Below are 22,129 nucleotides of genomic sequence, written 5' to 3' on the forward strand. Positions count from 1 at the left end.
AACTGTGAACCCCATGAGGGGTAGACCCATGTTCTTTCCACAAGGCCACGCTGCTTCTCATTTATTTCGACTACCGTATTTGCAGGTATTTTTTACATCACCTCTCCTCTTGGAATGGAAACTCCTTGAGGGCAGGGAACATGTAAATTCATCATCATCATCATCATCATCATCAATCGTATTTATTGAGCGCTTACTATGTGCAGAACACTGTACTAAGCACTTGGGAAGTACAAGTTGGCAACATATAGAGACAGTCCCAACCCAACAGTGGGCTCACAGTTTAAAAGGGGGAGACAGAGAACAAAACCAAACATACTACCAAAATAAAATAAATAGAATAGATATGTACAAGCAAAATAAATAAATAAATAGGGTAATAAATATGTACAAACATATATACATATATACAGGTGCTGTGAGGAAGGGAAGGAGGTAAGATGGGGGGGATGGAGAGGGGGACGAGGGGGAGAGGAAGGAAGGGGCTCAGTCTGGGAAGGCCTCCTGGAGGAGGTGAGCTCTCAGCAGGGCCTTGAAGGAAGGAAGAGAGCTAGCTTGGCGGATGTACGGAGGGAGGGCATTCCAGGCCCGGGGGATGATGTGGGCCGGGGGTCGATGGTGGGACAGGCGAGAACGAGGTACGGTGAGGAGATTAGCGGCGGAGGAGCGGAGGGTGCGGGGTGGGCTGGAGAAGGAGAGAAGGGAGGTGAGGTAGGAGGGGGTGAGGGGATGGACAGCCTTGAAGCCCAGGGTGAGGAGTTTCTAATACTCCTTAAGTGCTTAGTACGGTGCACGGCACCCAGTGGGCACTCAGGAAATGCGATTACTACTGCAGGGGGGTGGAGGGCAAGGAGCCAGTGGCCCTGGTGACATGGTACTTACATGGCCGCTGATCCAGCCTGCAGCCGGTTCTCCTTGGCCCCGCAGTATTCCTCAGCACACTCGCAGATGATACGAAGGGCTCGCACTGCAAGGCACAATGGAAGAAGCTCAGGGGGCCGCAAGACGCTCACGGACGGGGGGAGTGGAGGAGGAAGGGAAAAGAGGAGGAAAGGAACAGGAGGAGGAGAGGAGAGCGCGGCAGAGAGCAGAGTGGGAGGCTGCGGCAGGAGAGAGAGAGGGGAAGAGCCCTGTGTCAATAAGAAGTGAAAGGCTGGAAAGAGAACCCAGGAGTCCTGATCCTCGGCTCAGTATTAATCTCCCTGAAAGGGTTTTGTATGAACTGTAATTCAGACCTAGGAATGTTCCAGGACCATCCTGAAGACTCACACATAAGGAAGGGCTAAGGGCTTTTTTTAGGTGCGAGGGAAGTCTTGTCTTATGCTGTCGAGTCATCTCTGACCCAGAGCGCCGCATGGATGCATCTCTCCCAGAATGCCCCAACTCCATCTGCAATCGTTCTGGTAGTGGATCCATGGAGTTTTCTTGGTAAAAATACGGAAGTGGTTTACCAATGCCTCCTTCCATGTAGTAAATGAGTATTTTATTTTATTTTATTTTGTTAGTATGTTTGGTTTTGTTCTCTGTCTCCCCCTTTTAGACTGTGAGCCCACTGCTGGGTAGGGACTGTCTTTATATGTTACCAACTTGTACTTCCCAAGCACTTAGTACAGTGCTCTGCACACAGTAAGTGCTCAATAATACGATTGATGATGATGATCTGCCCTCGAGTCTCTCCCATGCTGCTGCTGCCCAGCACAGGTGGGTTTTGACCTGTAGCAGATTGCCTTCCACTCGCTAGCCACCGCCCAAGCTAGGAATGGAATGGACAGGCCTCCGCTTGACTCTCCCTCCCATAGTCGAGACTGGTAGAGAACTGGAAACTCTCCAGATGCGACCCTGAGAGGGGTTTCAGGGAAAGACTGTAGTTCGCTACGGTTCAACACAGCCTCGCAAATAGACTTCCCAAATCTTCCCAGCCCTCAGGGATTTTTCACCAACTCGATCCTCTTCCCAGAGGCAATCCGGTTCACCCTCTTCACCCTGCTCCCCTCTGCCCTCTCTGAATCAGCCCCATCTCCTCTCCCCTCCTTCTTGTCTTCTAGCCCCGCAAACCCTGGCCAAAGGACCCAGGCCTCGTAGGAGTTCGGGTATCTGCCGAGAAGCATCACGGCGTAGCGAATAGACCAAGGGCCTGGGAGCCAGAAGGTCATGGGTTCTAAACCCAGCTCCACTACTTGTCTGCTGGATGACCTTGGGCAAGCCGCTTCTCTGGGCCTCAGTTACCTCATCGTTGAAATGGGGATTGAGACTGTGAGCTCTATGTGGGACAGGGACTGGGTCCAACCCGATTTGCTTGTATCCACCCCAGCGCTTGGTGCCTTGCCGGGCACATAGTGAGCACTTAACAAATGTCATAATTGTTATCATTAATTATTTTGATGATTGTTCTGAGGAGCCTCGATGCTCTGCCGCTGACTATTCCTGCTGGCTGGAGGATAAAACCACTGCCCGCCCCAAGCTTACCAATGCATTCCAGCTTCTTCTGCGGGCAGCACTCCAGTACCATCAGCCCCAATTCCTGAACTGCAGTACAGTATGGGTAGGAACCGGCATTCTTGGGTCCAGTCTTCTGGGGGAAGAGTTTGGAGGCGATGCCCATGGCCGAGGGGGTCATGTTCCTGAAAAGCTCCATACTCCTGGCCAGGGCCACTTCACGAGATCGATAGACACTCCTGGGGGACAGAGGAGAGGAGGGATGAGGTAGGGGGAGGGAGGTCAGGGAGAGCAAGGCTCCCACCCAACTGGCTTCCATCCTGCTGAACCAAGATGGAGAGGGAAGGCAGTCTGGCCCCATAAAAATAATAATAAATAATAATAATAATAATTGTTGTATTTGTTAAGCACAGCCTGCTGGTTGCTCCACAAGAAACAGGGGAAATTTAACCCAAGACCTAAAAGGGGGAGAAGGGGAAATACAACCGGCTTGGGCAGCGAGCCCAGATTGCTTAAGTTGGAGCCAGAGCAAGGAATGAAATATCCCTCGCTGGGAATGGAAAGAGAAGTAAGGAACACTTTCTTTGACTCTACCAGCAATCACAAGGCAGAAGGACAAAGCTGGCGCTTTTGGGGCGGGAGAGAACGTTCACCATGGATACTGAAATGGCAGAGGCCTAAACTTTGGTCTAACCTTGAACAATTATCATGTGATATTTGATGACTGGGGCCCACCCAGTCCTATAAGGAAACATTACGAAGAGCCCAAAATGGCCAAAATAAATAGGGTGGGTGCAAATCAACTGGCCCCGGTGCCCTGGACCTGAGGGCGTTCAAAGAGCTGGCTAAAATACCTGCGAGATCATTGGTTATCATTTTGGAGAAAACCTGAACTAGCGAGGGGCCTGAAGACTAAATGGGGACCGACCCGCGGTGGGGGAAGAAAACAGAAGGACCCTGACAAGTTGGGAAGTGGCCAGAAATTTGGAACTCAATAGGGAAAGGGCCAAGTGATACGCCCAGGGAGTAAAGTACACACAGGTGCGGGATGGGAGAAACCCGGCCGCGAACCGGGACACCTGACATAGTCGGAGGCCGCCGCGGACCACAAGTTAAACAAGTCAGTGAGGAAATGCTGCCGCGGCAGCTGCTGCTGGGTATTTCCGGAGAGTGCCGGGCATGTGGCCTCCTCGTTGCAGAACTGTGCCCCTCTAACCGTGCCCTGCCCGGCAGAGGGGGAGTGGGGGGCTGGGGCTGGGTCCGGACTACGAGATAGTACCTGTAGAGGGTCAGCAGGGGTGTCCACAACGGCGAGAAGAAGGGCTCCTCGATGCCAGCCAGGCAGCGGTCCTTCGAGGCGGCAGTGTTCAAACCCTCGAACGCCAAGAGGGTGAGGGACAGCAGTCTGTCTGCCGGGAACAGAGGCGGAACCGTCATGGGGGGTGGTCGGAGAGCCTCCGACATGTCTGTCTCCCCCCTTTCTAGACTGCTCGTTGTGGGCAGGGAATGTGTCTATTACTGTATTGTACTCTCCCAAGTGCTTAGTACAGTGGTCTGCACACAGAAAGCGCTCAATAAATACGACTGACTGACCACACTTACCCCGCTCCTCTGCCGTCAGACACTACGGTCTCAGGGCTCAGCCAGACCCTCAGGCCTGAGAGAGAGAGAGAAGCACAGCTCACGTGCAATGGGGTTTTCTCTTAGACTCGCAGCCCCTACGTGGGCAGGTACTTTCCAAGCGCTTAGGACAGTGCTCTGCACACGGTAAGCGCTCAATAAATACGATTGAATGAATGAATGTACCCACTTCCTGAGACGGACAGGAGTGGGGAGAGAAGGGGTCAAATCAAGGGAGGCTGGAGCTACTGTTCTTTGGTTCCCCTCAGGCCCTGACGCCACTAGCCTGGGCCTTCCCCTCTTATGACTTAGTCGATAGAGCCAGGGCTTGGGAGTCAGAAGGTCATGGGTTTTAATCCCGCCTCTGCCACTTGTCTGCTGTGTGACCTTAGGCGAGTCCTTCACTTCTCTGTGCCTCAGTTTCCTCACCTGTAAAAACTTTCACATCCTCGACTGTGAACCCCACGTGGGACAGGGACTTTGTCCACCCTGATTAACTTGTATCTACCCCAGCGTTTGGTACAATGCCTGGCACCCAGTAAGCGCTGAACAAATACCATAATTAGGGAAGCAGCGGGGCTCAGTGGAAAGAGCCTGGGCTTTGGAGTCGGAGGCCATGGGTTCAAATCCCGGCTCCGCCGCTTTTAAGCTGTGTGACTTTGGGCAAGTCACTTCACTTCTCTGGGCCTCAGTTCCCTCATCTGTAAAATGGGGATGAAGACTGTGAGCCCGCCGTGGGACAACCTGATCACCTTGTAACCTCCCCAGCGCTTAGAACAGTGCTTTGCACATAGTAAGCGCTTAATACATGCTATTATTATTATTCTTACTATTCCAGCCTGCTTCTCCAACCTCGGCTGCCCCTTTGCGCCCATGGTTCCTGTTGCCTGGATCCCCAGGCGTATCGTCCTCCCTCCCCACCTGCTAGGATTGGAAGTGGGCCAGGAACATTGGAGAGAGCAGCAGAAGAAGGTTTCCCTTCTGGGCAAGAATGGTCCAGATCCAGGTCAGGGAGCAGCAGAGAGGCCGGCTCCTCTTGGCAGGCCCGGGGAGTCAGAGCACAGGAGATTCTCCCCCTTTTAGACTGTGAGCCCACTGTTGGGTAGGGACTGTCTCTATATGTTGCCAATTTATACTTCCCAAGCGCTTAGTACAGTGCTCTGCACATAGTAAGCGCTCAATAAATACGATTGATGATGATGATGATGATGATGAGAGGCCAGGGCCCATCAGCTTTGAGGAAAATCAAGTTAGCCCCGCACCGGGGTTCCTGCGCCTCTCACCGATGGAGTTGTGCACATCCTTCACGATGCTCTTCAACTGGTCCGGCAGCGCTGCCTTCTCCTCGCCTGAGCCCGGAGGCTCGGCCGGCTCCCCGGGGCCCAGGTTCCACTTCTCCGAGCCGGCCAAGAACTGCTCCAAATCCTCGAAGGAACTGTCCTTGTCCCGCAGGTGACGGGCAGCCTCCAGCAGCGGGGAGGCCGGCCCCGCCAGGCAGCCGTCCGCCTCTCTGTCCAGGGGGCTGGGGGGTGAGGCCCGGGCAGGGAGGCCGCCCGGGGAGGGTTCCCGGTTGGGTCTGCCGGGTTCGGCCAGGGACAGCATGCAGTAGAGGCTTTGGGAGGATCGGAGGCGCCGACCGCTGGGCGCCAGCAGCCCCTCCGGGTCCGGGGACAGGGAGGGGCAACCGGGGCCGGACTTGGGATCTGCTGCGTTCTGGATGACGACGGGATACAACCTGTTGTAAACGGAGCACTGTAGCTTCTTCAGGAGCTGAGAGATGGGGTGATCGGAGAAACTGAAAGCCGAGAGACAGGGGTTGGTTAACCGGGGGCGGTGACGCGCTCTCCCTGGGGCAGGCGGGCATCTCCTAGGAGTGGAGTCCGCTCCTTCTGGCCACGCGTGCAAGAGGGTGGCTGTTGCCACCCGGTTCTGGTTCCCACACTGCTGCCTCGCCCCTGCCGCCTCGGAATTTTGTGCCCCATTCCTGGCCCTCTCCGCCTTCCCAACTGCTCTCCTGGGCCCGCAGGCAATCCGCTCCTCCTCGTTGCTCAGGCCCTGGAAGACCACGGGAGGCTCCGGGGCAGCAGCCATGGCTGCAGCACAACCACAGCTCCCATGGGGAGTCCAACCTACCCTCTGCCCACATCCGAAGGTCTGCCCTCATTCAATCGTATTCACTGAACACTTACTGTGTGCAAAGCACTGTACTAAGCGCTCAGGAGAGAACAACAGAACAACAACAGACACATTCCATGCCCACAGTGAGCTCACAGTCCAGAGGGGGGGTGACGGACATTAATATACATAAGTAAATAAATTACAGGTATACACGTATATGCTGTGGGGATGGGAGGGAGGATGAACGAAGGGAGTGAGTCAGGGAGACGCGGGAGGGAGTGGGAAAAGAGGAGAGGAGGGCTTAGTCAGGGAAGGCTTCTTGGAGGCTTCAAAAATCTCCAGTGGCTACCAATCAATCTGCGCATCAGGCAGAAACTCCTCACCCTGGGCTTCAAGGCTGTCCATCCCCTCTCCCCCTCCTACCTCACCTCCCTTCTCTCCTTCTACTGCCCAGCCCGCAACCTCCGCTCCTCCACCGCTAATCTCCTCACTGTACCTCGTTCTCGCCTGTCCCGCCGTCGACCCCCGGCCCACGTCATCCCCCGGGCCTGGAATGCCCTCCCTCTGCCCCTCCGCCAAGCTAGCTCTCTTCCTCCCTTCAAGGCCCTGCTGAGAGCTCACCTCCTCCAGGAGGCCTTCCCAGACTGAGCCCCTTCCTTCCTCTCCCCCTCGTTCCCCTCTCCATCCCCCCATCTTACCTCCTTCCCTTCCCCACAGCACCTGTATATATGTATATATGGTTGTACATATTTATTACTCTATTTATTTATTTATTTATTTTACTTGTACATTTCTATCCTATTTATTTTATTCTGTTGGTATGTTTGGTTCTGTTCTCTGTCTCCCCCTTTTAGACTGTGAGCCCACTGTTGGGTAGGGACTGTCTCTGTGTGTTGCCAATTTGTACTTCCCAAGTGCTTAGTACAGTGCTCTGCACATAGTAAGCGCTCAATAAATACGATTGATTGATTGATTGATTGATTCTTGGAGGAGATGTGCCTTCAACAAGGCTCTGAAGTGGGGGAGAGCAATAACCCGTCTAATCTGTTTAGTGCCACCCTCAGACTGGCACTAAGCACCGAAGCCTGCCAGCACCCGGCATAGAGCCGCCACACTTTCTGAGCTGGGCGCCTCAGAGTGGCATCGGCTCTACAGGCCCTTGAGAGATCCCCAGACACTGGTATTTCCCACTTTCAACCTGTCCCTCTGGTACCCCGCCCCTCGTTTCTGTCCCTCTGGAGCCGACGGCAGTTTCTGACGGTCTCTGTGCTCTCTGGGTCCCTTTCCCGATCCCTTTCTGGCAGCGTGGCCTAGTGGAAAGGCCACCCGCCTGAAAGTCAGAGGACCTGGGTTCTACTCCTGGCTCTGCCAATTGCTTGCTGTATGACCACAGGCAAATCACTTAGCTTCTAGGTGCCTTAGTTTCCCCAACTGTAAAATGGGGATTCAAAACCTGTTCTCCCTCCTTCTTAGACCCTGAGCCCCAGAAGAGGCAGGAATTCTGTCTGACCTAATTAACTTGTACTTACCCCTGCACTTAGACACCTAGTAAGCGCCTAACAAATACCATAAAAAAAGACCATCTAGGCATTTTCCCCCATCATCATCATCATCATCATGCACTGTATTTATCTAGAAACATGGGAGAGTGTAAAAAGTATGGGAACAGGGTGGTGGAAGGGCCGGGTTCTAATCCCAGCTCTGTCCCTGGACTGCTGGGTGACCTCAAACAAGTCACTTGACCTCTCTGGGCCTCAGTCATCTGCAAAATGGGGAGAAGATCCCAGCTCTCTCTTCCTCTTAAATTGTGAGCCCTGGCAAAGGACAGGGACTTTGTCTGATCTATCAATCTCTTACCCACCCATAATTTAGCACATAGTAAGCTCTACCATAATTATTATTAATCCATGCCTTAATTGTTATTATTGAGGGCCTACTGGTGCAGAGACCTGAAGGAGGTGCTTGGGATACATACAAAAAAGTTCAAGATGCAATCCCTGCTTACCATCTAACAGATTCTTCTCTTTGAGGAAAACCAGCAGCAGAAGGCAGCTGAATGCAGCCCCACAGGGTGAAAAAAAGATCAGAGGAAACAGCGCGACGTGTATCTACCTGAGCACTTAGTACCGTGCTTGGCACGTAGTAAATGCTTAATAAGTACCGTTAAAAAAAAATGCTTGGCAACCATCAGCCCATGGCTAGTGCTCAAAAATGACCACTGATTGACCGATTGACTGTTTCAGAAGAGGTTGGCAGGGCCAGAGGTGATTGACAGAGCTGGCGGGCCTCAGCCAGGAAGGTGAACAGGGTTTCATTTTTTATTTTACCTGAGCAGGTGGGAGATCAGGCCAGTCACCAGAGACAGGTCACTTGGGTTCTTTTTCAGTTTGGCTTTCCAATGCTTTGGCCAGTCCTGCCAATACAGAGTACACAGCGTCAGTAGCGGTACTTACTGGATGCCCACTGGGTGAGGGGCACTGTCTTAGGCACTTGGGGCTCTCCCTCCCATGATTTCTTGTTCTCCTAAAACACTGGGCACCCAATTTAGCAGCCTGTTGCCCGTTCCCCTCTCTGAGACCGCGGAAAGCTCCCGGAAGGTTCTTGATAACAGAAAACTGTCTTCCTCCTTAGCCCAAAATAGTCCCATCCATACTCCAGAGAGTTTGGCTGCCCTTGGGGTTGGAATCCCCTAAATTGGAGGAACATGAGCTGGGGTTCAGCATAGTGGACTGAGCACGGGCCTGAGAATCAGAAGGTCATGGGTTCTAATCCCTGCTCCGCCACTTGTCTGCTGTGTGTGGCCTTCAGCAAGTCACTTCACTTCTCTGGGCCTCAGTTACCACATCTGTAAAATGGGGATTGAGACTGCGAGCCCCACGTGGGACAGGGACCGCGTCCAACACGATTGGCTTTATGCATTCATTCATTCATTCAATCGTGTTTATCCATTCATTCAATTCAATCGTATTTATTGAGCGCTTACTCTGTGCAGAGCACTGTAGTAAGTGCTTGGGAAGTCCAAGTTGGCAACGTATAGAGACGGTCCCTACCCAACAGCGGGCTCACAGTCTAGAAGGGGGAGACGGACAACAAAACAAAACATATTAACAAAATAAAATAACTAGAATAAATATGTACAAGTAAAATAAATAGAGTAATAAATATGTACAAACATATATACATATATACAGGTGCTCTGGGGAGGGGAAGGAGGTAAGGCGGGGGGGGACGGATGGGGAGGGATCCACCCCAGCGATTAGTACAGTGCCTGGCACATAGTAAGCGCTTAACAAACACCACAATCATCATCATCATCATCATCACAACTGTTATTCAAGCCAGGGCTCACATGATCTTGTTCGTACTCCAGAATGGCGGCATAGAGGGCCCGCTGCTCCTGTTCTTCAGGTGTCAGAGCCACGCTGCTGCAGAACCTCCTGCCAGAGAGATTCATTCATTCAATCGTATTTATCGAGCGCTTACTGTGTGCAGAGCCCTGTACTAAGTGCCTGCAATAAAGACAGACAATCCCTGCCCACGCTGGGCTTACAGTCCAGAAGGGGAGAGACAGACATCAAAACAACAGGCATCAATATAAATAAACAGGATTATAGACATAATCACATCTAAAACAAGTAAAAAGGCAAACAGTAGAGATGGCCGGTTAGGGCTCAGGGGACACCCCTGGCCTCAGGACTCTTCGGGGAACGTCCCAAGATAACTGACCCTCCTTCCCTAACCCCCGACACTCAGAAGGCACTGAGGCAGGGTCACCTGTTGGCCGCTTCTTGGAGTCTCAGCCGGCGCTCCTCCATCTTCCTCTGCAGCTGGGAGCAGCCGGGTCAAGGAGTAGGATTTTGGAGAGGAACGAAAGCTGGGACCCCCACAGGCAGGTAGAAAGGAATTTTGAATGGAAGGCTGGAGCCATCCCAGGGAGAAAGGGAAGGGCAAGGGCGGTTCCTTCCCCCAGCTGAGAGGCTGGCTCCCTGAAGGCCAATTCCGGTCCCCAGAAAGCAGTGCTTTCGGCCAAACCGAAGCTGCCTGGAGGGAGACTTTTCTCCTGGGATTCCATTTGGTCTCCTGGGATTCCCTCTGGGATGAGGTGAACCTGCCCCCAACACTGAACCCCCAGAAAGAAGGTGGATAGGGAAAAGTCCCTTGAATCCCACCCCTTGGGACTGTTGAACTCAGGGCTTTCCTAAGGGGTTGCAGCAGAGTTGCCCTCAGGGCAGAAAAGATACCGTCTCCTCCCGGGCTTTGGCGATCACCAGATTCTCCATCATCTGCCGCTGGAGGGACAGGGTCTGGAACAGGTAATGGGAGGCTGAGATTCCCCCCGCCCATGACCTATCAACCCTTTAGCCTGGTTCCCTGAACGCAGCCATCTGCTCCTCTCCCCCAGTTTCCATTCAGTCTTAGGGTTCAGAACTCCGCCGCCCCCCACCCCGCCACAGCACTGAAAATAGCCCCCCCCCCAACACCCTCCACCTCCCCGTTGGGCCCCACTTGCCAGGGACGTCTTCTGCACGGCCTGGTTGGGGTTCAGCCGGGCCATCCGTGCCTCGTAGGCCGCCTTCAGCTTCTGGTTCTGCAGCGAAGCCTCTTCCAGGGGTGTCAGCTCCCTGCACAAGGCTACCATGAGCCACCATGCCTCCCGGTGAGCCCCCTGTTTTCCCCTGCCACCCCCTGCCTCTGGGAAGCCCTGTGCTCCCGGGGTGGCGGCAGGCCAACAGCAGCTACTCTCGGATCTCCTGCTCACGTCCTGGGGCATAGAACAAGGCAGCAGATTCCGGGGCAGGGGTTCTGAACACAGCTATTTTCTCCGAAAGCTCCATCAGCCTTAGCCTGTGGTTCCCCCTTCCCCATCTGCTGAGGGTCAACACTGGCACTGCCCAGCTAAAGTAATCTGCAACCTTAGGAAACGTCAATGCACCCCAAAAGCATACACCACTATGTTGTGTGTGTGTGTATGTGTGTAAGGGGGGGTGGGGGGGGGATTGTCTCTCTTTATAGTCGTATTGCACCCCGTGTCTGCACCAGTAAGCACTCAATAAATACGACTGAATGAACGGAGGAAAACCTGGTCTAGAGAAGGAATTGGAAGACCCATCCTAGAAGATCATGGTTCCCCCTGGATCAATCGTTCGTTAGGATTGAATGAATGAATGAATGAGCACGGGTCTGGGAGTTCAGGAGGACCTGGGTTCTCATCCAGGCTCTGCCACTTGCTGCTGTGTGACCCAGGGCAAGTCATTTCGCTTCTCTGGGTCTCGGTTACCTCACCTGTAAAATGGGGATTAAGACTGTGAGCCCCAGGTGGGAAATGGACTCTGTCTAACCTGATTATCTTGTTCTCTAGACTGTAAGCTCCTTACGGGCAGGGACATAGATGTCTGTTTACTTGTATTGATGTCTGTCCTCCTCCCCCTAGACTGTGAGCCCGTTGTGGGCAGGAACTGGCTCTCTTTACTGCTGTATTGTACTTTCCAGGCACTTGGTACAGTGCTACGCACACAGTAAGCACTCAATAAGTATGAATAAATGAATGAACGGATCCTGCACGCCGTTCCCCTGGGCACCGGGTGCTAGTATCTCTGTTGCCACCCAAGGCAGTAGCTCAGAAGGAGAATTCCCAGGGTGCTAGGGGCTCACCACCTCCAGGAGGCCTTCCCAGACTGAGCCCCTTCCTTCCTCTCCCCCTCGTCCCCCTCTCCATCCCCCTCATCTTACCTCCTTCCCTTCCCCACAGCACCTGTATATATGTGTATATGTTTGTACATATTTATTACTCTATTTATTTATTTTACTTGTACATATCTATTCTATTTATTTTATTTTGTTAGTATAGTTTTGTTCTCTGTCTCCCCCTTTTAGACTGTGAGCCCACTGTTGGGTAGGGACTGTCTCTATATGTTGCCAACTTGTACTTCCCAAGCGCTTAGTACAGTGCTCTGCACACAGTAAGCGCTCAATAAATACAATTGAATGAATGAATGAACGCCGGGGTGGCTCCCAAGGAGATCGGGTTGGACGCAGGCCTTGTCCCGCAGCGGGCTCTTACCATGTGTATTACTCTATTTATTTATTTATTTATCTTATATTACTCTTTATTTACTTATTTTATTTGTACATGTTTATTCTACTAATTTTATTTTGTTAATATGTTTTGTTTTGTTGTCTGTCTCCCCCTTCTAGACTGTGAACCCACTGTTGGGTAGGGACCGTCCCTATATGTTGCCGATTTGTACTTCCCAAGCGCTTAGTACAGTGCTCTGCACACAGTAAGCGCTCAATAAATACGATTGAATGAATGAATGAATGAAGGGGAAGTAGCAGGGTGAGCCCTTCCCTGGCCCACCAACACCTTGGTCTGGGTCCTGGGATGGGATGCTCCAGAGTCAATCTCCATTCAGTCTCAGAGTGCAGACCACACCAGGCCCAGGAAGGCTCCCGCTCTGGACGCTGACTGGCCAGAGAGGTCTGCTGGGAGCCTTAAAAGGGAGTGGTGACATCACTTTCCCGCCCACCATCATCATCAATCGTATTTATTGAGCGCTAACTGTGTGCAGAGCACTGTACTAAGTGCTTGGGAAGTACAAGTTGGCAACACATATTGGCATTCCTGCCCCAGGCAGGGCCCTGGGTTCAAAAGCTCTGCAGACCCCCATTTTATCACTTACTTTTTAGAGCTCTGAGACTTGGCGGCCTGCAGCTTCTGAAAGACTTCCGGGGGAAGAAAAGGAGCCAGCTTCCCCCCCTCATCGGAGAAAACTCTGCGGTGCCGGCTGGCCGGGGCGGGGGCCGCAACGCTCTCGGGGACGGACGGCCTCCATCGCGGCTTCCCTGTGTGACACCCACGTGCCCACGGCGAGGAGTCAGGGCAGGGTGTGGACGCCCCGGTGAGGCCCTCCCCTCTCCTCTCTCCCCTCCCCACTGGAAGACACCCACCTAACCGGGCAGCGGTTGACTTGGCCCTCTCCAGGCACTGTTCTGCCAGCTTTAGCATCTTTGTGGTGTCTGGGGTCACCGGGTCACCTGTTTTGGGGGGAAAAGAGACGAGAGAGTCAGTTTGGATTCCGCCTTATCGTCCTGGATCGGACCAGAGGGATCCCCTAGGCTACAGGTCCAACTTTCAGGCCTTTGGATTGCTCTCAAGTTCCTATCTGAGGCCCCCTCAATCACCTCCTCAGTTACGACCTCATTTATGTAAGCTCCTCACTGGACCGTAAGCTCCTTGAGGGCAGGAATTGTGTCTCCCTACGTTTTCGGATCGTATTCTCCCAAGCGCTTTGTACATGAGCAGCACACAATAAATATTATTAATTGACTGGGAGAAATGAGGGGGGACATCAGGCCTATCCCCATTTTATAGGCAGGGAGGAGAAGGAGGAAGAGGAAGAAGAGAAGGAGGCATTAAGAGGGTAAATAATAATGATGGCATTTGTTAAGCGTTTATTACATGCCAAGCAGTGTTCTAAGTGCTGGGGCACTGTGCTAAGCACCGGGATGTTGCACTACGGTCACTGAAGGGGCAGTTGATGACAGAGCGAGTAATAAAATGCAGCTCTTCTGACTCCTTCAGGGAGAGGGTCAGTACATAACCACAAAAGGGTAGTGAACCGTCTAAATCGGCACTGACTGCTCTTGTCAACCTCCCTCCTCCGCACCTAAAAGACCGCAACAGAACTGAGAAACTGGCACCTTCCTCTGAAAAAGACCCAAGGAGGTTTTTCCTCGTGGAAAGCAACTGGGATTAACTTTATCCACCTTTGGAGGTCCAAAGGGAGAGGGACCGAGGTCAAACTTGATGCCTGGAAGCCGTCAGTTGCCGAATGGTCAAAACCGTTGCCCAAGTTAAAGGAGGAAGCAGAATCTCTGGGTCTGTGAGGCTGAAGAGTTTTTCAGTACCTTTTACCACCTCGGCCTCTTCCAGCAGCACCTGGGAGATGTACTGGATGCTCTTCAGGTATTCGGTATACGCCTCCTGGGGCCCGAGGAACAGACAGGGGGAAACAAGGTCAGCCAAGGCCAAGTCTATAGCAAGTACAGCTTTCCCCAACACCTTCCTCCTTCTGAGAAGGGGCAACTTCTAAAGCTACGTGCCAAACTAGTACGATGAAGACCTGCGGCCCCTGCTACTGCAAGTACCCGAGGATCACCGAACCAAACCGGCACTGTCCTGGTCAAAAAAAAAGGACTTATTTTGTTGAGATCTGAAGCAAACAACTTGGAATTCATGCTGAACTCCAAACAGACAATCCTGCATCCATCAACATCATCAACTTCACTAACGGCATTTACTGAGAACTCAATCTGAGCATTACTAAGGGTTTGTCTACAAAACCTTAGACAATGAGCCCCTTTGTGGGACATAGACTGTTTGCTCTGATTATATTATATCTTTTCCAGCACTTAGCACAGCTCTTGGAACACAGTAAGTGCTTAATAAATACCACAGTAAAGGTAACTGTACAAAAGAAGGAAAAAACACGGAATCCCAAAGTGGGAGTCTCTGCTCTCCCCCTATTTCTGGGCCTTGAAGCTCAATGTAAACTGCAAGCTTATTGTGGGCAGGAAATGTGTCCGCTTATTGTTATATTGTACTCTCCCAAGCACTCAGTACAGTGCTCTGCACACAGTAAGCTTCGATAAATTCATTCAATTGTATTTATTGAGCACTTACTGTGTGCAGAGCACTGTACTAAGCGCTTGGGAAGTACAAGTTGGCAACATCTAGAGATGTTGGACTGACTGAATGTATCAAAGTGAGGGAGTGAATGACTACAGACTGGAGACCAACTGGGCACGATGATGAGAATGGTGATTGTTAAGCACTTATTATGTGCTAAGGATTGTACTAAGCCCTGGGGTAGATACAAGATACCACGTTGGACACGGCCTCTGTCCCTCATAGAGCTGACAGAGAAGAGGAATTGAATCCCCATTTTACAGATGAGGAAAAGAGAGGTACAGAGAAGTTAACTGACTTGCCCAGGGGCACATAGCAGTCCCGTGGCGGAGCCAGGATTAGAACCCAGGCCCTCTGACTTTCGGGCCCATGCTGCTTCTCTCTTCCTCTCCGGCTGAGCTTAACTTTAGGCACAATTTCTCTCCTGCATAGAGGAAGCAATCTCAGCTGTTTTTAATCTTTCCTCATGCCTTTCCCCACCAAATTTCCTTCCTGTTCCAATGCCCCGGGAACCACTGGTGCCCAATATTTAAGGCATCACCCGCCCTGGTTGAAATTCGGAGACTCTGCATAATCGGTTGCCCTTCAGCTGAGTCGCTGATTCTCTTTATCCTTAGCTTCCCAGTCGGGGGTTTTACTTTCTGGTGGGTCCAACACCCAGTGTGACTTTTGAAATTTCCTCCAATTGCCATCCGATCCAGCCCTTGGAAAAAAAAATGCAGGGGGACAACTAATTGCACGCCGGTCGCGGGCGGGGAACGTGTCCACCCAACTCTGCTGTACTCTCCCAAGAGCTTAGCACCGTGCTCTCGAACGCAGTAAGCACTCGAAAAATACGGGCCACCACATCCTACAGCTCTGTCCCCCAGTTACAAGTATTGGCAAACGGCCTGGGTGCAGTCTCGTTCATTCATCATCCTCAATCGTATTTATTGAGCGCTTACTATGTGCAGAGCACCGTATTCATCGGCATTTAATGTGTGCTCCTGGGTGTGGGAGTTGAGGAGGGCAACCCTTTGGTCAGTCAATCGCATTTATTCATTCGATCGTATTTATTGAGCGCTTACTGTGCGCAAAGCACCTTACTAAGCGCTTGGGAGAGTACCATACAACAATAAACAGCCACATTCCCTGACCGCAACAAGCTTACAGTCTTTACATGCACAACGACTGGTTAGTAGTAGCAGCAGCGGGATTTATTGAGCGCCCACTAGGTATATGATACGCTCTACTAGACGCACGGGAAGTGAAGAATAACCAAGTGCCAAGTTCCCCGCCCACAGGGGCAATACACTAGGACCCAAGGTCATCCATCCCCAACTTTGAAAGGGGGCCTTCCCTGGAGCTCACAAAGAATTGGAAGCCGGATTTCAGGACCATGAAATCCTCCTTCAGCTGCTGTTCCTCGGTGTAGTGGAGGCCCCATTTCCACCTCCAGGTCTCATTCATTCATTCAATCGTATTTATTGAGCGCTTACTGCGTGCAGAGCACTGTCCTAAGCGCTCGGGAAGTACAAATCGGTAACGTATAGAGATGGTCCCTACCCAACAACGGCCTCACAATCTCATCAGAACCCCTCGTGGGTTAACCTGATCACCTTGTATTCATTCATTCATTCAATCGTATTTATTGAGCGCAACCCTTTGGTCAGTCAATCGCATTTATTCATTCGATCGTATTTATTGAGCACTTACTGTGCGCAAAGCACCTTACTAAGCGCTTGGGAGAGTACCATACAACAATAAACAGCCACATTCCCTGACCGCAACCAGCTTACAGTCTACAGTCTTTACATGCACAATGACTGGTTAGTAGTAGCAGCAGTGGGATTTATTGAGCGCCCACTAGGTATACGATACACTCTACTAGACGCACGGGAAGTAAAGAATAACCAAGTGCCAAGTTCCCCGCCCACAGGGGCAATACACTAGGACCCAAGGTCATCCATCCCCAACTTGGAAAGGGGGCCTTCCCTGGAGCTCACAAAGAATTGGAAGCCGGATTTCAGGACCATGAAATCCTCCTTCAGCTGCTGTTCCTCGGTGTAGGGGAGGCCCCATTTCCACCTCCAGGTCTCATTCATTCATTCAATCGTATTTATTGAGCGCTTACTGCGTGCAGAGCACTGTCCTAAGCGCTCGGGAAGTACAAATCGGTAACATATAGAGATGGTCCCTACCCAACAACGGCCTCACAATCTCATCAGAACCCCTCGTGGGTTAACCTGATCACCTTGTATTCATTCATTCATTCAATCGTATTTATTGAGCGCAACCCTTTGGTCAGTCAATCGCATTTATTCATTCGATCGTATTTATTGAGCACTTACTGTGCGCAAAGCACCTTACTAAGCACTTGGGAGAGTACCATACAACAATAAACAGCCACATTCCCTGACCGCAACCAGCTTACAGTCTACAGTCTTTACATGCACAATGACTGGTTAGTAGTAGCAGCAGCGGGATTTATTGAGCGCCCACTAGGTATACGATACACTCTACTAGACGCACGGGAAGTGAAGAATAACCAAGTGCCAAGTTCCCCGCCCACAGGGGCAATACACTAGGACCCAAGGTCATCCATCCCCAACTTGGAAAGGGGGCCTTCCCTGGAGCTCACAAAGAATTGGAAGCCGGATTTCAGGACCATGAAATCCTCCTTCAGCTGCTGTTCCTCGGTGTAGTGGAGGCCCCATTTCCACCTCCAGGTCTCATTCATTCATTCAATCGTATTTATTGAGCGCTTACTGCGTGCAGAGCACTGTCCTAAGCGCTCGGGAAGTACAAATCGGTAACATATAGAGATGGTCCCTACCCAACAACGGCCTCACAATCTCATTAGAACCCCTCGTGGGTCAACCTGATCACCTTGTATTCATTCATTCATTCAATCATATTTATTGAGCGCTTACTTTGTGCAGAGCACTGTACTAAGCGCTTGGGAAGTCCAAGTTGGCAACATCTAGAGGCGGTCCCTACCCAACAGCGGGCTCACAGTCTAGAAGGGGGAGACAGACAACAAAACAAAACATATTAACAAAATAAAATTCATTCAATCGTATTTATTGAGCGCTTACTGTGTGCAGAACACTGGACTAAGCGCTTGTAATCCCTCCAGCACTTAGAACAGTGTTTTGCACGTAGTAAACGCTTAATAAATGCCATCATCATTATTATTATTATTAAGAGAAGCAGCATGGCACAGTAGATGGACCCCGAGCCTGGGAGTCAGGAGGTCATGGGTTCTAATCCCGCTTGGCCACTTCATTCATTCAATCGTATTTATTGAGCGCTTACTATGTGCAGAGCACTGGACTAAGCACTTGGGAAGTACAAGTCACCAACAGAGATGGTCCCCGCCCACCAACGGGCTCGCAGTCTAGACAATGGGCTCACACTTGTCTGCAGTGTGACCTTGGGCAAGTCACTTTCCTTCGCTGGGCCTCGGCTACCTCATCCGGAAAATGGGGATGGAGACCGGGAGCCCTATGCGGGACTTCCCAAGCGCTTAGTACAGTGCTCTGCACACAGTAAGCGCTCAATAAATATGATTGATTGATTGATTGATTGATTGACTGTGTCCCGCCCGAATGGCTTGGAATCCCCCCCAGCCCCGCCACCGCTCAGTCCAGTGCCTGGCACATAGTAAGTGCTTAACAAATACCATCATTACAATTATTATTATGAAACCCGTCTCCACCCTTGCCCAAACCGGCTGCTGTTCTCCGGGTTTGTTTAGGAGCTGTCTAGGTATAGGGGTGGGAGGGAGGGGGGGGAGCGACTGATGGCCGGCCGTTGAGGACAGGGGGATGGAGATTCATTCATTCACTCAATCGTATTTATTGAGCGCTTACTGTGTGCAGAGCACTGGACTAAGCGCTTGGGAAGTCCAAGTTGGCAACATATAGAGACGGTCCCTACCCAACAGCAGGCTCACAGTCTAGAAGGGGGAGACAGACAACAAAACAAAACATATTAACAAAATAAAATAAATAGAATAGTAGATATGTACAGGTAAAATAAATAGAGTAATAAATACGTACAAACATATATACAGGTGCTGTGGGGAGGGGACGGAGGTAAGGCGGGGGGGATGGGGAGGGAGAGATGACCACTGGGCCAGTCCGGACCAGGCTGGACGTGCAGATATTAATGATAATAATGATTATTATGAGGAGATTGCCCCTGACTCGGCTCTCCGGGCCCGTCATTCATTCATTCATTCATTCAATCGTATTTATTGAGCGCTTACTGTGTGCAGAGCACTGGACTAAGAGCTTGGGAAGTCCAAGTTGGCAACATCTAGAGACGGTCCCTACCCAACGGCGGGCTCACAGGTTAGGAGGGGGAGACAGACAACAAAACAAAACATATTAACCAAATAAAATAGAATAGTACATATGTACAACTAAAATAAATAGAGTAATAAATACGTACAAACATATATACATATATACAGGTGCTGTGGGGAGGGGAAGGAGGTAAGGTGGGGGGGATGGAGAGGGGGAGATGACCACCGGGCTGGTCTGGACCAGGCTGGACGTGCAGATATTAATGATAATAATGATTATTATGAGGAGATGGCCCCTGACCCGGCTCTTCGGGTCTGTCATTCACTCATTCAATCGTATTTATAGAGCGCTTATTGTGTGCAGAGCACTGGACTAAGCACTTGGGAAGTCCAAGTTGGCAACAACTAGAGACGGTCCCTACCCAACAGCGGGCTCACAGTCTAGAAGGGGGAGACAGGCAACAAAACCAAACATATTAACAAAATAAAATAACTAGACTAAATATGTACAAGTAAAATAAATAGAGTAATAAATACGTACAAACGTATATACGTATATACGGGTGCTGTGGGGGGGGGGGGAAGGGGAAGTCCTTCTAGACTGTGAGCCCACAGAATAAATATGTACAAGTAAAATAAATAGAATAATAAATACGCACAAACATATATACATATATACGGGTGCTGTGGGTGGGGGGGGGGAAGGGGAAGTCCTTTTAGACTGTGAGCCCACTGTTGGGTAGGGACCGTCTCTAGATGTTGCCAACTTGGGCTTCCCAAGCGCTTAGTCCAGTGCTCTGCACACCCTAAGCGCTCAATAAATACGATTGAATGAATGAAAGGAGGTAAGGCGGGAGGGATGGGGAGGGGGAGATTCATTCATTCATTCAGTCGTATTTATTGAGCGCTTACGGTGTGCAGAGCACTGGACTAAGCGCTTGAGATGCCCACCGGGCCGGTCCGGCCCAGGCTGGACGTGCAGATATTAATGATAGTAATGATTATGATATTAATGATAGTAATGATTATGATATTAATGATAGTAATGATTATGATATTAATGATAGTAATTTTAGACTGTGAGCCCACTGTTGGGTAGGGACCGTCTCTAGATGTTGCCAACTTGGACTTCCCAAGCGCTCAGTCCAGTGCTCTGCACACAGTCAGCGCTCAATAAATACGATTGATTGATTGATGATGATGAGGAGGTGCCCCCCGCCCCCCTCCCCGTGCGAGGCGAGGGTGGGCTCACCCTGGGCCTGTTGCCGGTGTCCAGCTCGATGGCCCCGTTGGCCAGCTTCATGGCGCTCTGCAGGGCCTTCGGGGCGACGGGCCCCGCCGACAAGGCGGCCATGGCGGCCGAACGGGCGACAACCGGCCGACCGGGGGCGGGGCCTGGTCACCGACGGGGGGCGGGGCCTCAGCCGTCGGGGGGGCGGGGCCTGACGGACGAGAGGCGGGGCCTGAGGGACGACGGCGGGGCCTCAGCCGTCGGGGGGCGGGGCCTGGGCCGTCGGTGGGCGGGGCCTGAGGGCCGAGAGGCGGGCCCCGAGCCGTCGGTGGCCGGGGCCTCGGGGAAAGGGGGCGTGGTCAGAACCGTCGTTGGGCGGGGCCGGAGGGGCAAGGGGCGGGGCCTGAGGGACGAGAGACGAGCCCTGAGCCGTCGGGGGCGGGGCCTGGGAGAAAGGGGGCGTGGCCTAAATCGTCGGCGGGCGGGGCCTGAGGGACAGAGGGCGTGTCTTTGAGCGGTCGGTAGGCGGGGCCTGAGGGACGAGAGGTGGGCCCTGAGCCGTCGGTGGGCGGGGCCTGAGGGGCGAGGGGCGGGGCCTGGGCTGTCGATGGGCGGGGCCTGAGGGGCGAGGGGCGGGGCCTGGGCTGTCGATGGGCGGGGCCTGAGGGACGAGAGGCGAGCACTGAGCCGTCGGTGGGAGGGGCCTGAGAGGAAGGGGGCGCAGCCTGAGCCGTCGGCGGGCGGTGCCTGGGAGAAGGGGGCGTGGCCTGAGCCGTCGGTGGGCGGGGCCTGAAGGACGAGGCGGGCCCTGAGCCGTCGGTGAGCGGGGCCTGAGGGACAAAGGGCGTAGCTTTGATCCGTCGGTGGGCGGGGCCTGAGGGACGAGAGGTGGGCCCTGAGCAGTCGGTGGGCGGGGCCTGAGGGGCGAGGGGCGGGGTCTGAGCCCTCGGTAGGCGGGGCCTGAGGGGACGAGGGGCGGGGCCTGGGCCGTCGGTGGGCGGGGCCTGAGGGGCGAGAGGCGAGTCCTGAGCCGTCGGTGGGCGGGGCCTGAGGCGCAGAGGGCATGACTTGAGCCGTCGATGGGCGGGGCCTGGGAGGAAGGGGGCGTGTCCTGAGCCGTGGGTGGGCGGGGCCTGAGGGACGAGGAGGGCACGGAGCAGTCGGTGGGCGGGGCCTGAGGGACAAAGGGCGGGGCTTTGAGCCGCCGGCGGTCGGGGCCTGAGGGACGAGGGGCGGGGCCTGAGGCGTCGGTGGGCGGGGCCTGAGGGACGAGAGGCGAGCCCTGAACAGTCGGTGGGCGGGGCCTGAGGGACAGAGGGCGTGTCTTTGAGCGGTCGGTGGGCGGGGCCTGAGGGACGAGAGGTGGGCCCTGAGCCGTCGGTGGGCGGGGCCTGGGAGGGAGGGGGCGTGGCCTGAGCCGTCGGTGGGCGGGGCCTGAAGGACGAGGCGGGCCCCGAGCCGTCGGTGGCCGGGGCCTGAGGGACAAAGGGCGTGGCTTTGAGTCGTCGTTGGGCGGGGCCTGAGGGACGAGAGGCGAGCCCTGAGCAGTCGGTGGGCGGGGCCTGAGGTACAGAGGGCGTGGCTTTGAGCGGTCGGTGGGCGGGGCCTGAGGGACGAGAGGAGGGCCCTGAGCCTTCGGTGGGCGGGGTCTGGGAGGAAGGGGGCGTGGCCTGAGCCGTCGATCGGCGAGGCCTGAGGTGACGAGGGGCGGGTCCTGGGCCGTCGGTGGGCGGGGTCTGAGGGG

The 22,129-nt window shown here is 53.1% G+C and overlaps 1 protein-coding gene and 1 non-coding gene across 2 annotated transcripts in view; both read right to left on the reverse strand.

The window, feature by feature from the left end:
- The window catches only part of VPS9D1 (VPS9 domain containing 1), a 30,317-nt gene extending 8,867 nt beyond the window's left edge, over positions 1 to 21,450 (reverse strand). Inside the window, exons 1-16 of the mRNA XM_038754326.1 lie at positions 21,390 to 21,450; positions 21,133 to 21,259; positions 20,682 to 20,788; positions 20,407 to 20,549; positions 14,083 to 14,158; positions 13,123 to 13,209; positions 12,855 to 13,017; positions 10,685 to 10,796; positions 10,416 to 10,478; positions 9,949 to 10,001; positions 9,524 to 9,611; positions 8,502 to 8,587; positions 5,340 to 5,851; positions 3,716 to 3,845; positions 2,467 to 2,675; positions 883 to 967 (exon numbers count right to left, since the gene is read on the reverse strand). Coding sequence (XP_038610254.1) covers positions 883 to 967; positions 2,467 to 2,675; positions 3,716 to 3,845; positions 5,340 to 5,851; positions 8,502 to 8,587; positions 9,524 to 9,611; positions 9,949 to 10,001; positions 10,416 to 10,478; positions 10,685 to 10,796; positions 12,855 to 13,017; positions 13,123 to 13,209; positions 14,083 to 14,158; positions 20,407 to 20,549; positions 20,682 to 20,788; positions 21,133 to 21,259; positions 21,390 to 21,450 — 2,102 coding nt within the window. The remainder of the gene's footprint in view (positions 1 to 882; positions 968 to 2,466; positions 2,676 to 3,715; positions 3,846 to 5,339; positions 5,852 to 8,501; positions 8,588 to 9,523; positions 9,612 to 9,948; positions 10,002 to 10,415; positions 10,479 to 10,684; positions 10,797 to 12,854; positions 13,018 to 13,122; positions 13,210 to 14,082; positions 14,159 to 20,406; positions 20,550 to 20,681; positions 20,789 to 21,132; positions 21,260 to 21,389) is intronic.
- On the reverse strand, positions 1,712 to 1,849 carry LOC119935246. The gene has a single exon (XR_005453133.1). It is a non-coding gene; the product is annotated as a small nucleolar RNA SNORA7 (small nucleolar RNA).
- Positions 21,451 to 22,129: the final 679 nt, after the last annotated feature.

Source organism: Tachyglossus aculeatus, chromosome 11 (assembly GCF_015852505.1).
Source record: "Tachyglossus aculeatus isolate mTacAcu1 chromosome 11, mTacAcu1.pri, whole genome shotgun sequence".
NCBI lineage: Eukaryota > Metazoa > Chordata > Mammalia > Monotremata > Tachyglossidae > Tachyglossus > Tachyglossus aculeatus.